The 13498-nt window shown below is 43.6% G+C and overlaps 1 protein-coding gene across 4 annotated transcripts in view; it reads right to left on the bottom strand.

Annotated features, from left to right (window-relative positions):
* EFR3A (EFR3 homolog A) overlaps positions 1-13498 on the bottom strand; it is a 1818520-nt gene that overhangs the window by 652269 nt on the left and 1152753 nt on the right. For all 4 annotated transcript variants that reach the window (XM_069621641.1, XM_069621640.1, XM_069621642.1 and 1 more), the window contains one exon: positions 1177-1349. In XM_069621641.1, the coding sequence (XP_069477742.1) occupies positions 1177-1349 (173 nt within the window). The remainder of the gene's footprint in view (positions 1-1176; positions 1350-13498) is intronic.

Below are 13498 nucleotides of genomic sequence, written 5' to 3'. Positions count from 1 at the left end.
GACGTCATTGCGCTAGACACGCATGCGCGATGATGTCACATGCTTTCGCTTTCAAAACAGCTGCCATTTTGTCACACTGTATCCTACAGGATCAGTGTTCGAGTAACTATACACTAGAGCAAGAATCCAGCTTCTTTTCAGGTGAGTGGGACAACAGTTTTCATCCATATTTGCAGGGGCACCATACGCGTTTCCCTCTATAGTCAATTCACTAAAGCACTGTTCATTCAGTTTAAACATAGCCAACAAAGAAGATACACACCCAACCTTTTGTCTCTTTATCTAATAGGGATTTCTACCCGACAAGGTGAATGAACCCTTATTATTTATTCAGAGACATTTGGCATACAACCTGAATGGGCGAGTTGGCTCATAATATTTAGAATTTTGTTATTATGATACACTGTAGTTTAGAATACACGTAGTAATGTACAAACAACCCTTTATTTCACTATTTTAATTACAGATACAATGCAGCGAGTTATACTAAACAAGGGAAACCATCTGCAAATAAAATGTGTAATCCCTCATATACTACTCAACATGCAACTTAACGACAGTGTGGGACGACCGCCGAACTAAAATATGCATGTAATAAAATAGTTACAGCGTTTAATATAGACTGCTGAACATTGGAGGTCGCTTCAGTTTAATGCTGTAATTTGTTTTCATTACGCGTCATGTCCTGTGCATAAAAGGGACATGCCCTATACTTTAAAAAACAAAAAATATTTAACATGATATCGAACATATTTATCTACCTACTGCTCCTTTTAACAAAACAGCCTTCTTTCGGATGGCTTTAGAATAAACAAAATACATTTGACATGTTCAAGCCCTAAAAGCGAATTATATATATCTGTATATATGGGATTACGCATTCAGTAATGAACGATATACAACAAGAAAATGATGATCTAAACACTAATGAATGAGCAACCTGTACAAAGATACTTTTTATGTACAGATCTGAAGAAGCTAAACAAACCACTCCTTTTTCAATTAAATCAAAGTAGAGACAGTGTTTTGTTGGCACTGAATTAGAATTTAACCGATAAACCAGAGAAAAAGAGCAACACGTTCCAAATGTGTACATGCTTGGGTAATTATAACTAAGCAGGACATTCGATCATGCTATAACATTAACTCAACGAGAGTTGAGAATTATATTCATACCTCATTCCCCGAAGCTTAGCCCGATTGTCATGGCGATCAATTAGGTTGTGTAATATTTCCAGAACCAGCTGCCTCAGCTCGGAGTCGTCCATGAGAGACGGTGACAGTAAGGGATCGATTAAAGGGCCGGGCAGTGCTGCAGCGATGCTCTTGGCCTTGTATCCAGAGGTCACCTTTAGAAGTGAACAGGAGAAGAAAGAAAAAGTTGTAGTACCCGTTATGTGCTGCTGGAATTATTCATTCAATCACCTTAAAGTATAGCCAACTAAACAAACAAATACAAATTAATACTCAAGCAAAGTCATTAGGGGTGCTGCGAAACAGCATAAACGAATACAATATTTCAAAGTGACATTTTAACCTCACCAACTGAAAATAAGGTCCGCAGGTGGACTTCCTTCATTAAATATTCAGAAATACGCATGTGCACGATTTATGCCTCTGGAGTAACATCAAAGTGCGTTCCTCATTGAGCGACCACTTCCTGCAACACTTTGTGCTGTGCCCCTGCTGAACACCACTTACTTGATAAAGTGTTTCACACAAGAGCATGGGTACAGTAATGTATTTTCTCTTTATGAGACAGTAAACCTATTTAAGAGCCTACTTCAATATAGTAGGTAATTCATCTCGCTGTTGCTCTTCACCCTCCCGTTGGAGGAAGGGCCAGGTCCAGAGCAAGAGTCACTTCGCAACACGGCTGAATCTCCGCCAACAATGGACATCAGAAGACGGTGGCATGGAAAGAGGATAGATTGTTTAGGAAGGACTGGAAAACATGCTCTGATGGGACGAAAATACATGTGGGCACTCCCATAGCTCTGTCCGACATAGAATAAATCTTTAGATATGTGCATTGTAGAGGATGGATTGATGAAAGGTGACAAGAAGAGGTTGCTTGGAAATGATGACAGGGGAAGCCAGGAAAGACTGGTGGGTCAGTCTATGAAATAACAACTGGATTAAATGTAATATAGTTTTTTTTTTTTTTTTTTATTTATAGTGATATGGTGGATTTCAAACCTTTCACATAAATCTTTTACAAAAGTTACAAATAAAAGTACAATTACATTCCACGACAATACATTGCACATTAAAAACCTACAGTACAGTTTAACAATTCATACAGTACATAAAATGATATACTGCATTACTATCCTATGAAGCATAAACATGCATCCTATGTTAACTCTTAAAATATTAAAACATGTACCGTAGAAAAAGATAACGTGCAGACCTAAGGCATGTACCCTCAAAGTATTGATATCCCGCTAGTAAGACTCAATGTTTCTGCATCACCCACATTTTGACACAAAGAGACAACACTACCACCTCAAATCAAATTTTCTGCAATTAATTACAGTTTTAAAAAGGGCACCATTAATAGGAGTTCCTTCCAATACGTGTTAAGATTTCATCAATGTACCTCAGAGCAGCTAGAAAGTGTATCTGGGTCCCAGATAATATTCTTCCCCAAAAGGGCAGGCATGTATAAATATTCATATCCTGGACAAATCGCACAAAAAACGTATTTCTATAAGAAGCTTTGTTGCATTCCAAGAGGAGATGTTCCAAGGTCTCAATTTTGCATTTCCTATGCTCCCCTCTCCATAATCTACATATGCGTGTCACAAAACTCTAAGGTCGGAAACAAGTTCAACATCAGTTTACATATGGTATTTTATAAGGGAGGTGGAGTTAGGACGACGCAAGAAGACATAAGATTTGAAGGGAAAGTTCCTTGGAGTGAATTTCAAGCAGTCTTTCCAGGAGAGAGCCTGCCAGGAGCCCGGGCATACCGGGATATCATAGCTAAGTGCTCTTTGATGGATGCATGGGCAAGGCCAGCCTTAGCCGGCGAGAGCAGGTAAGGCATAAGTTGTGGCGCTGTGACGCACTGTGGAGAGATCTTCTGTGTCTGGCACCACACTGTAAAGCGCCTCAACTTGTGTTTGTAGCATGCAAGTGGAGACAGAGCCCCGGCATTGGCTACAATCGTCTTGCATTCCAATGGCAGCGAGAAATGCCCACATTTTAAGGCTGCAGGAGCCAGGCCGACACGTTCAGCGATGCTGGTTTGTGGTGCAGGAGTGGCCCTCCTTCTCTGGATAGCAGGTCTATAGGAGGAGGCAGCTTGACGGCCGCAACCACTTACAGGTGAAGACGGTCCAGGTACTATATCTGTCTGGGCCACGCTGGTGCAATGAGGATCTTCTTGCAGCAGGATATTTTGAGTGTGTTGATCACACGGAGGAGCAGCTGAATTGGTGGGAATGCGTGAAGGAATAGGCCTTGCCATGTGAAGGAGAAAGCGGCCCCCAGACTCCTTGCCTGAGGATACCTGCTGGCAAACTGCTTGCACTTGGTATTAGCTGCAGAAAGTATACCAGGAGATTTGGTAAGATTTAGATGGAAAGAGGTCCTGGTGGATCAAGCACCAGGCAAGTTGAATCTGAATCTATACGTTAATATTGTGGGAGGCTTCCTGGCCAGAGAGTATACCAGAGGGTTCTCTGTAAGAGGATATTGTTTTGAAAGAGACAATTTCTCCATTCTTAAAGAACTACTGTTTGAAAAATACAATTATTCCATCCTTAGGATGTGGTTGCTTAAAAGAGACAGTTTTGCTATCCTTAGAAAGTGGTTATTTGGAAAAGACATCTTTGCTATCTTTAAGGAGTCCATATTTGAAAGAGACACTTTTGCCATCTTTAAGGGGTCCTTATTTGAAAGAGACACTTTTGTCACTCTACCTGAGATATCCAGGAGAAGATAACCACCCTCTGGATCCAAAGATAATTTTTTCTTTTTTTTTTAAAAACTTTTTTTTTGGCGGCAGAGGTTTACACGGTACACACATCAAGGCAACAGGCATGACTAAGCAACATAAGGTGGAGCAATACATAAAACATAGTACATTAGTAATAGTAGTGTCAGGTAATGGTCACATACGATTCATACGAGTACGGGTTCCTGTAGTAGGAGTGGTCATTGAAGGAGTGGGGGACGAGCCAGAGCTGGAAGTGTCCTCACTTCGTCTGTTAAGGTAGGAGTTGAATTCCACCCAGATGTTCTTGGGGCGAGAGGTGGCGGGGAGCATGGATATAAATTCTTCCTCACAGTTTCGCGACCAAGTAAGCATATGGAGCCATCTCTGGTGGACCGGGGGGGAAGGGACTTTTCCAGTTCTGGAGAATGCATTTTTTGGCTATCATACACCCAATATTGAGAAATCTAGCCAAACGTCTGGTGTCATCAGTATTCCAGGCTCCAAACAGGACGGCCAAAGGATCAGGGTCAATCACCGTTTCAGTGATGGCCATGAGTGTTTCTAGGATACTTTCCCAAAATCTAAGCAATTTGTCACAAGACCAGAACATGTGTAAGTGGTCAGCTTCTGTGGCCGCGCAACGGGGGCAGAGATGCGACGTAGCGCGAGTGAACCTCGAGGTACTATGCAGAGTATAGTAGAGTCTATTTAGAAGTTTGTACTGCATGGCGCGAAAACGGAAATTGAGGGAGACTTTTTGGGTGTGTAGGCACATATCGCCCCAGGCCCTGTCCGATAATTCTAGGTCTAGTTCGCTAGCCCATTCATCACTTGCCTTGAGAGTGGGAGTAGGGGTAGCATCCTGTAGGATCTTGTAAAGTGAAGAGACTATTCCACGGGCACCGCCAGAGTTGGCAATATATGCAATGGCCGAGTTGTCTGGGGGCTCAGCAGGGAATGTGGGCCATTTGGTGCGAAACGCGGCCCGTAATCTATAGTATTGAAGGGTCTCCAAGGCGGTCCCGGTGTGTCCCGGTTTCCAGGTTTGGGGGTCAATGAACCAACAAACAATGGTGGGAACCTCCAAACCCGGCACCTAGAGGTAAAACAATACATATGAAACAGGTGATGGTGCCGGAAACATGAGAGCAACTGAAGAACAAGGCAAAGGATATTACATCAAAAATTCATTTTATTTTGTTATAAATTGTAAAAAATCTTTAATTAATTAATGTTGTAAAACACATCCTATATAGCAGACATTCATACATTCATTCATACTAATGCAGCTCTAAAAATAGTACATTTACATTTTTTAAAAGGAAATGAGAAGAACATGTAACAACTGTTCCATTGTTAGGATAAAAATTACGCTTTCTAGAAAAACAATTAATGGGATCAAAAGCAAACAGATACAAATTCTGTGTAATGGAAATGTCAACAACACTTCCAGTGTTCAATGATAATGGTTCACTCCAGACAAAAGTTATCGACTATTAGTGCTCAGACTGTTGATGCCAAGATAAATGAGTCTTCTTAGTCAAATAGGCTTCTTAATACATAGTTTCGACTTGGATAGTTATCTATGTCTTCATCAGGATAGGGATGAACCTAACAACATTTCTGAAAACCATACACCAGATGGTAAACTGGTCTTGTCTTGACCAGCTTCTCCTCTGTATTAGAGATGCTGGGTCAAATGCAGGTAGTCCTCGTTATAAAGCACACTCCAGGAAATTTGTAAACATCAAAAATCCCTCAATAAAAAGGATAACTCTCCTTGACTTTGTATAGATGAAGTGTCGGCACCGTCTGTCTCTTATCGAGGCCAACTTCGTAGTGATGAAAGAGGGATAGACAAAAAACTGTGACCGCCGTACTGCTGGAACTCATTGTGGGCGACGGTCACTCTGCGCGAGAAACGGTGCTGCATGCAGAGTAGAAACTGCTTGACAGGAGGGATATTACAGCGACCTCATTTAATCTTCGTATTGCTTGCACAGAAGACATTTGGGAGTGTTACGCCCCATATATTGAAAGCTGCGTCGCGTACAGAGTAGGAACTGCGACACAGTGGGGACGTTACGGCGGTCACAGTTTTTTGTCTATCCCTCTTTCATCACTACGAAGTCGGCCTCGATAAGAGACAGACGGTGCCGACACTTCATCTATACAAAGTCAAGGAGAGTTATCCTTTTTATTGAGGGATTTTTGATGTTTACAAATTTCCTGGAGTGTGCTTTATAACGAGGACTACCTGCATTTGACCCAGCATCTCTAATACAGAGGAGAAGCTGGTCAAGACAAGACCAGTTTACCATCTGGTGTATGGTTTTCAGAAATGTTGTTAGGTTCATCCCTATCCTGATGAAGACATAGATAACTATCCAAGTCGAAACTATGTATTAAGAAGCCTATTTGACTAAGAAGACTCATTTATCTTGGCATCAACAGTCTGAGCACTAATAGTCGATAACTTTTGTCTGGAGTGAACCATTATCATTGAACACTGGAAGTGTTGTTGACATTTCCATTACACAGAATTTGTATCTGTTTGCTTTTGATCCCATTAATCGTTTGGGGGTCAATGAACCTGCCATCGGGGTAGAAGTCCGTCAGTGCTTGGTATCCCAGCTTTCCCCAGTGTCGGGACACCGCCGCATCATGAGTGGGTTCTAGGCCGGGGAAGACCCACACAGGAAGCCATTTGTAATACGGGAAGGCTTCAGGTGTCAGAAATAGCAGGTGAGCCCAGGCTTGATGGGTCGTGTTGATTGGGTCAATGGGTGAGTCGGGCGTGTATTGCCGATGTAGTATGATGGACATTAGGTCGATACCAGCAGCTGCCAGTCGCTCCAGTTTGATATGGGGATGCACCGGAGTACCAGGATACCAGTGAGTGGCATGTTGGGCATGGGCCGCGTACCAATAAAGTGACAGATCCGGAGCCGTGAGTCCTCCTTGTCTATATGGGAGCGTCATGTCCGTCCACTTTTTGCGTACTGCGCCAGAGTGCCAGAGGAACTGTGCACACAGTGTGTGTAGTCTAGTAAAATATTCCCTCCCGGGCCACACGGGTACGTTACTAAACGTGTAAAGGAGTTTGGGTAGTAGGATCATTTTAATGAGGGAGAGCCGACCAGCAATGGACAGTGGAAGGGCACGCCACCGTAGGATTTTAGTCTCCGAACTATTCTTGCTACCGCGGAGTAATTATCAGCAAGGAGGGTGGATTTGGCTAAGGATATTTGCACACCCAGATATCTAACGCCATTCGGTGACCAACGGAGGGGGTATTCGGTGGTGGGCTGCTGGGTGGATTCAGTGAGCGGGAAGATCTCTGATTTTGAGTAATTAATAGTGAAGCCGGAGTGAGTGCCAATGCGAGTGATATCTCTCAATATCGGGTCAAGATGCGTCGTGGGGTCTCTGATGTATAGCAAAACATCGTCCGCATATAGAGATATAATTTCGGGGCTGTCTATCAATCTTATTCCCCTGCGGGTGTGATGAGCACAGACATAGTTTGCCATCGGCTCTATTGCTAGAGCGAATAGAATTGGAGAAAAGGGGCATCCCTGTCGGGTACCCCTGAAGAGTGTGAAAAGGTCATATGTCAATGTATTGGTTCTAACCCGCGCCACAGGAGAGGTGTATAACAGTTTGATGAACCTAAGCATGTTTGGGCCAATGCCCATAGTCTCCAGCACCAGCCATGTGTATTTCCAGGAGACCATATCAAAGGCCTTCTGGGCATCCAGCGTGACCGCCTCCGCTTGTACATCCTGATCAATGCGGGACATCACGTTAAACAATCTTCTGATTTTGTGGGAGGTAGACCTTCCAGGTACAAAGCCGGCCTGGTCTTCATGAACTAAGTATGTCATAATGGGCAGTAATCGGTTTGCCATAATTTTTGCAAAGATCTTCGTGTCAAAATTCAAAAGGGAGAGGGGTCTGTAGGACCCGCATTCATCATCAGGTTTACCAGGCTTGAGCAGCACTGTGATGGCTGCCTCGCGTATGGAAAGGGGGAGGATAGAGACTCGGAGCGATTCATCCCAGACCTCAAGTAGCCTGGGGGCGATTATGGCGACGTGTTCTTGGTAGAAATCGGCAGTTAGGCCGTCAGGCCCCGGGGCTTTGCCTTTGGGCAAGTCGGAGATAGCTGTTACTATCCCATCCAGTGTAATTGGGGAGTCCAATTCGTCTCGAGTAGTGGAGGAAATCTCTGTGGTGGGGATCTGGTCGAGGAGTTCTCGCATATATTGTTCAGTGTGTTCAGCAGGTTGAGAGTAGAGGGACCTGTAGAACTCAGTGAATGTATCTAGGATTTGTTGGTCAGCCCATTGAGCGTTACCATGTTTATCTTTAATAGAGGTGATTTGCGTTCGGCCAGATTCCCATTTAATCAGTGTCACTAACGTTTTCCCGGGCCTATCCCCCTCACCATATTTCCTGGCTGCTTGTGGGCGGCCAAGGTATTGTATTTCGCTGACGGCGAGCTTGTTGAATGCCTGGAGTTCATCGGAGACCTGAGCAAGTATGGCAGGGTCAGCCCTAGCGGCACATTGCAGTTCCAATTGCTTCAGTTTGGTTTCAGATCGACCCAATGCGTCTCTGATTGTTTTCAGCACCCCAGCCTCCCGGGGGATGGACATACCCCTAATATACACTTTAAAGGCGTCCCACCGGACTGCAGCCGAGGTGTCCCGAAGAGTGTTGTGTTCAAAGAAAGACAGAATGTCAGCAAGTATTTCAGCCCTCAACGCAACATCCCTAAGGGCCTCGGATTTGAAACGCCAGGTGCTGAATGTCGGGACAGGTATCCCCAATTTCGCAGAGATTGTAATCGGGGCATGATCAGACAGTGTGCGAGGTAGGATCTGGGAGTCCACCACCCCGCCCATGACTCGCCTTGACATAAAAAATAGGTCTATCCTAGAAGAGCTATCGTGCACTGATGAATAGTAAGTGTAATCCCTCAGTTGGGGGTGTAACGTTCTCCAAGCGTCGCAGATGTCAAGGGTCTTAATGTGGGAGTGCAGTCTGCGTGCAGCACTGGACAAAGAGCGGGGAGCAGTTCCAGTCCTGTCTAGGACCGTGTCAAGAATAAGATTTAAATCTCCACCCCAAAGGATCGGTATGCCCACATATCCCAGCAGTATGGTAGTGATATTATCCAAAAATTTGGGAGAGTCCACATTGGGGCAGTAGGTGTTGACAAGTAGATATTCTTTGTTAGCCAGAGTACAGTGTAGTATTACATAACGTCCCTCAGGGTCAGTGTAACTTTTGTGCAATGTGAACTTAATGGATTTATGAATCATCGTTAGTACTCCCCTGGATTGAGTGGAATAGGAGGTGAAGAATCTCGCAGGTCCCCATGCCGGGGCCATAGTTCTAGGTATGTGGCTATTGGAGTGTGTCTCCTGTAGGAGCAGTACTTTACAGCTGTGTCTGTTGGCATAAGCAATGATTTTATGGGCCTTGGTAGGATTGCTTAACCCACGGACATTCCAGGGCATTATGACGGTAGACATTGCAGTGACAAATAAACCATTATACCACACATATTCTCAGTGGACATCCCGGACCGAACAATGGTGTGTTCCCCAAAGTTTGGAGTCAATCCTGCAATCGTGGCCCTTCGGTGCTCGCACCATGCAACCTCGTGTGCCTTTTTTAGATAACATCCCGTTCCTACCCCCCAGCCTCACCACCAACCCTAGTTTAGCAGTGTGAACCTCACCCATCCCTAAATGCGCACAGTCGGATCGACCCCAACATGATCCAGCCTGTGCAGGAGCCCAACAGGGGCTAACCCAGAACAACGGTATGAAGAACAGTGCAATCGCAGTGGGGTGCGCTATTGCCGTGTGCTAGCACGCTTGGAACCCAGTGGGATCTGTGAAAAAACAAGCAGTGTTTGCGGTTTGGTAATGCATGTCGCTGCATCTAACAGTGGCCGTGCCAGACCTGAATGTGAATCAAAGGAATGTTACACTCAATAACAATAAGAAGTCAACATGGTCACAATGAGTAGTTCAACATTATGGTAATTTAACAGTGCATATCTGAGAGATTAGGTGCTGTGAGTACAGCCCGGATTGCATGGGACATGTGAATGTAACAGCAGGATAGTTGTGGAGGAGGCTAATGAGCGATGGAGCCAGCAGAACGCCTGACCAAAGGACGATCAAGGGGAGCAAGCTTCGGACAAAGTTCAGTCATTCTCCAGCTTATCCTCAGCGGGTGGATGAGGGGGAATGTGCGCTTCTATGAATTTCACCGCTTCCGAGGGCACCGTAAAGAAGTAAAGTTTGTTGTTGAATGTGAACTTTAGACGCGCAGGGAATAGGATGGCATAAGGAATGCTTCTCTCCCTGAGCAGTTTCTTAACTCCAAGAAATTGGCGATGCTCCTGCTGGACTCCGGTTGAGAAGTCAGGGAAAATTCGGATCATCTGCGAGTCCATTCTGAGCTCACCCTTCTCACGTGCGAGGTGGAGGATCTGGTCTCGATCTCTAAAACTCAGAATTTTTGCAATAATGGGCCTCGGAAAGTCACCAGGTTTGGGACGTGGGGCCAGTGCCCTGTGGGCCCTTTCGATTGTGAAGAAGGGGGACAAATCCGGGTTGCCCAACAGATCTTTCAAGTGGTTCTCTACGGCCAATTCGAGTCGGCCCTTCAGCACATTTTCCGGGACCCCAATAATGCATATATTATTCCTCCTTGATCTGGATTCAAGGTTATCACACTTAGCCTTTACTGATTTCATGTCCGTGACAAGGGTGGCCACTGTACTCTGCAGTGTAACTATATTGTCCTCACTGGCACCGATTCTATTTTCAGCCTCAGTGATTCGCGTCCCCTGTTGATCCAGTTTGGCCCTAAGAGATGCCACATTTGCATTTATATCGTCTAGCTTTTCGTGAAATGCAGCAAAGTTTCTAGCCATAGACTCCATCATGGCCGTCAGGTCCGCAGGAGGCCCCTCTGCAGGGAGTGGTGTGTCGGTCTGGTCACAAGAAGAGTGGGCCGACTCGGATCTCGGGGTGGCTTTTGCAAATTTATCCATAGCCCCAGTTTTACTGGTATTCCTGGATCTGTTAGACATTGTGTAATATGAGTAAGTAGAATACGGGTGCTGTATATGACCTGGGGCTGTGGAAAGCAAAAGGTCAAAAGGAAGGAAATCTGGCTTTTTGGGTGATGTAGCAGCAGCCCACAGGGTTATCAGAAGCGTATATATTTTTATTTTTTTTATTTTTTTATTATTGATTTAGTTGCATTATTTTTATGTTACAACTTTTCAATAAACATGACATATCAACACAGTCTGAACATGGTAGATTAAAATAATATTAAAAACAATTTAAGATCATTTCTCTAAGGACCATTCAGGGTGCACAACAGTAAATACAAGATAGATATTAATAATCTGGTATTCACAATTTGATCAGAGTTTCTTCAAAAAACAAAAAGAGGACACAGTGACAAAGTTCATTGTACTCGGCTGAACTAAGAATAATCAATTTTTCCTTGATCTAAGTTTAAAGAGAAAAGAAAATGGACCGTTGCTATCTGAATTTTCAAATCTGACGAGCCAAAAATACGATCCCAACAATCATCAGGTTCATACATAGCGTATCCAGGACAGTATTTATGAAAATGCAATTGCCTCAGACTGGTAAGAATTGGCATGCAGTGATTAAATGTGCTAAAGTTTCTGGGATTTTGGTTTTTTGACAAAACCGACAGAAGTTTTGAAGAGGTCCTATTAGGTGACGCATATAGAGCAGGTCTCTCGTTTCCCATATATGTAGCCGGAAACGGAGAATGAAATTTCTATATTTTGGTGAAGGGGCTCTTGATAAATAGGATTGTGTGGTGCCTCTCGTATGTGGTGGAAAACGAAAGCTCGAAGCATGTTTATAAGTTAGACATTTTTGATGATTCATGATCCAGGAGGTCTGATGGATTTTTTGTTTAGCCTTATCAGGATTTTGCAGAAGAATTTCAATTGAGATATCTGCGTCAGCCAAGGTCTTGTAAACTGCTGACAGCCATCTTCGGATAAAAACGTGATCTGTCGTAAAGATGTAGTTCGACAATACCTTAAGTAGGTTGTCTATCCGAGATGATATTAGACATTTCCTAAAAAATGAACATTGTTTCCAGTTAAGATGTGCAGACAGAGAAGAGGGGCCTAGTTCATATCGTAACCATGAGATGGGAATACACTGCGCCAGATGCAACACATTCCGCCAAAATTTAGCCTCCCATTTATCAAGAGTAGTAGATGGTATGGGGGATCCTGTTTCCAAACCATATAATACGGTGGGAATGACTTTCATCTGCCAAAATGTTAAGGCCGGGATTATGGAAAATGTTCCAAATTTTGCAAGAATACGTGATTGTGAAATCGCTGTAAGAAGTTTAACTTCGATCTGAGCCATATGTTTCAGTGGATGGAGAGAGGCTTCAAAAATAATACCTAAGTAGGTATATGATGAAACCAAGGAAAAAGAAATATTATTACCAATCAGCCAATGTTTCCGAGTATGGAAACCAGAATGAGGGTTGTACATCAAGACTTGAGTCTTTGTGGAGTTAATTTTTAAATCATTCTCTATGACATAGTGGTCTAGGGCTGATAAGTTTTTGTAAACCATTGGGAGTCTTTGAGATGAGAACGATATCATCGGCATAGAAGAGAGCTTTAATTGAGACACCATTAATTTTCAGAGAATCTGATTGGATGGGTTCAAAGGAAAATTTGATATCTTGGATATAATAATTAAAAATGGCTGCCGCTAACAGACAGCCTTGTTTAAGGCCGCGTGTAGTCGGAATCGGATGGGAAAGTAAGCCATTCAATGTCAATCTAACCTGAACCGTGGTAGTAGAATGTAAGTGATAAATAAGATCAGTAATGGAGGGGTGACATTTGTCATGAATAAGTTTAGACATAAGTTTGACTCTAGAAATTGAGTCGAATGCAGAGTGCAGGTCCACAAAAGCAAAGTAAACCTGCTGTTTTTGAATGTGACACAAAGATTTAATGGAATTTAGAAGGAACAAGTTAACTGCTGTGCCCATTCCGGCAACAAAACCTGTTTGGAATGGGCTGCGATGTAGATGGATTGATGTCCATGCAGAAAATTCAAGCAATAAAAACTTTGCAAAAATCTTGCTCGGCGAGTCAAGGAGCGCGATGGGTCGATAATTCTCGGGGAGCGAACAATCTCCCTTCTTGTAAATGGGCACGAGAATAGACGAGTGCCATGAAGATGGGAGTGTTCGAGAGATCAAAATATTTTGAAATAAAAGGAAGAGAATTTGGGCCCAATGGTTTATGTTGGATTTAAGCATTAGATTGCTGATTCCATCGGGTCCTGCAGCTCTTGAATTTTTAGCCAATTTTATGTAATTAATAATGGTTTCCATCTCGCAGTTCAGGGACCATTGCGTGGTGGACTGCATTTGGTATTTAAAATTACTGAACTCCGGATCAGAATATAATTCGGAGAAATGTTGGACCCATTG

This window comes from Ambystoma mexicanum, chromosome 5q, assembly GCF_040938575.1.
Source record: "Ambystoma mexicanum isolate Mex_15411 chromosome 5q, UKY_AmexF1_1, whole genome shotgun sequence".
Classification (NCBI taxonomy): domain Eukaryota; kingdom Metazoa; phylum Chordata; class Amphibia; order Caudata; family Ambystomatidae; genus Ambystoma; species Ambystoma mexicanum.
The sequence above is the reverse complement of the archived record's forward strand: the minus strand, read 5'-3'. Positions and strand labels throughout refer to the sequence as shown.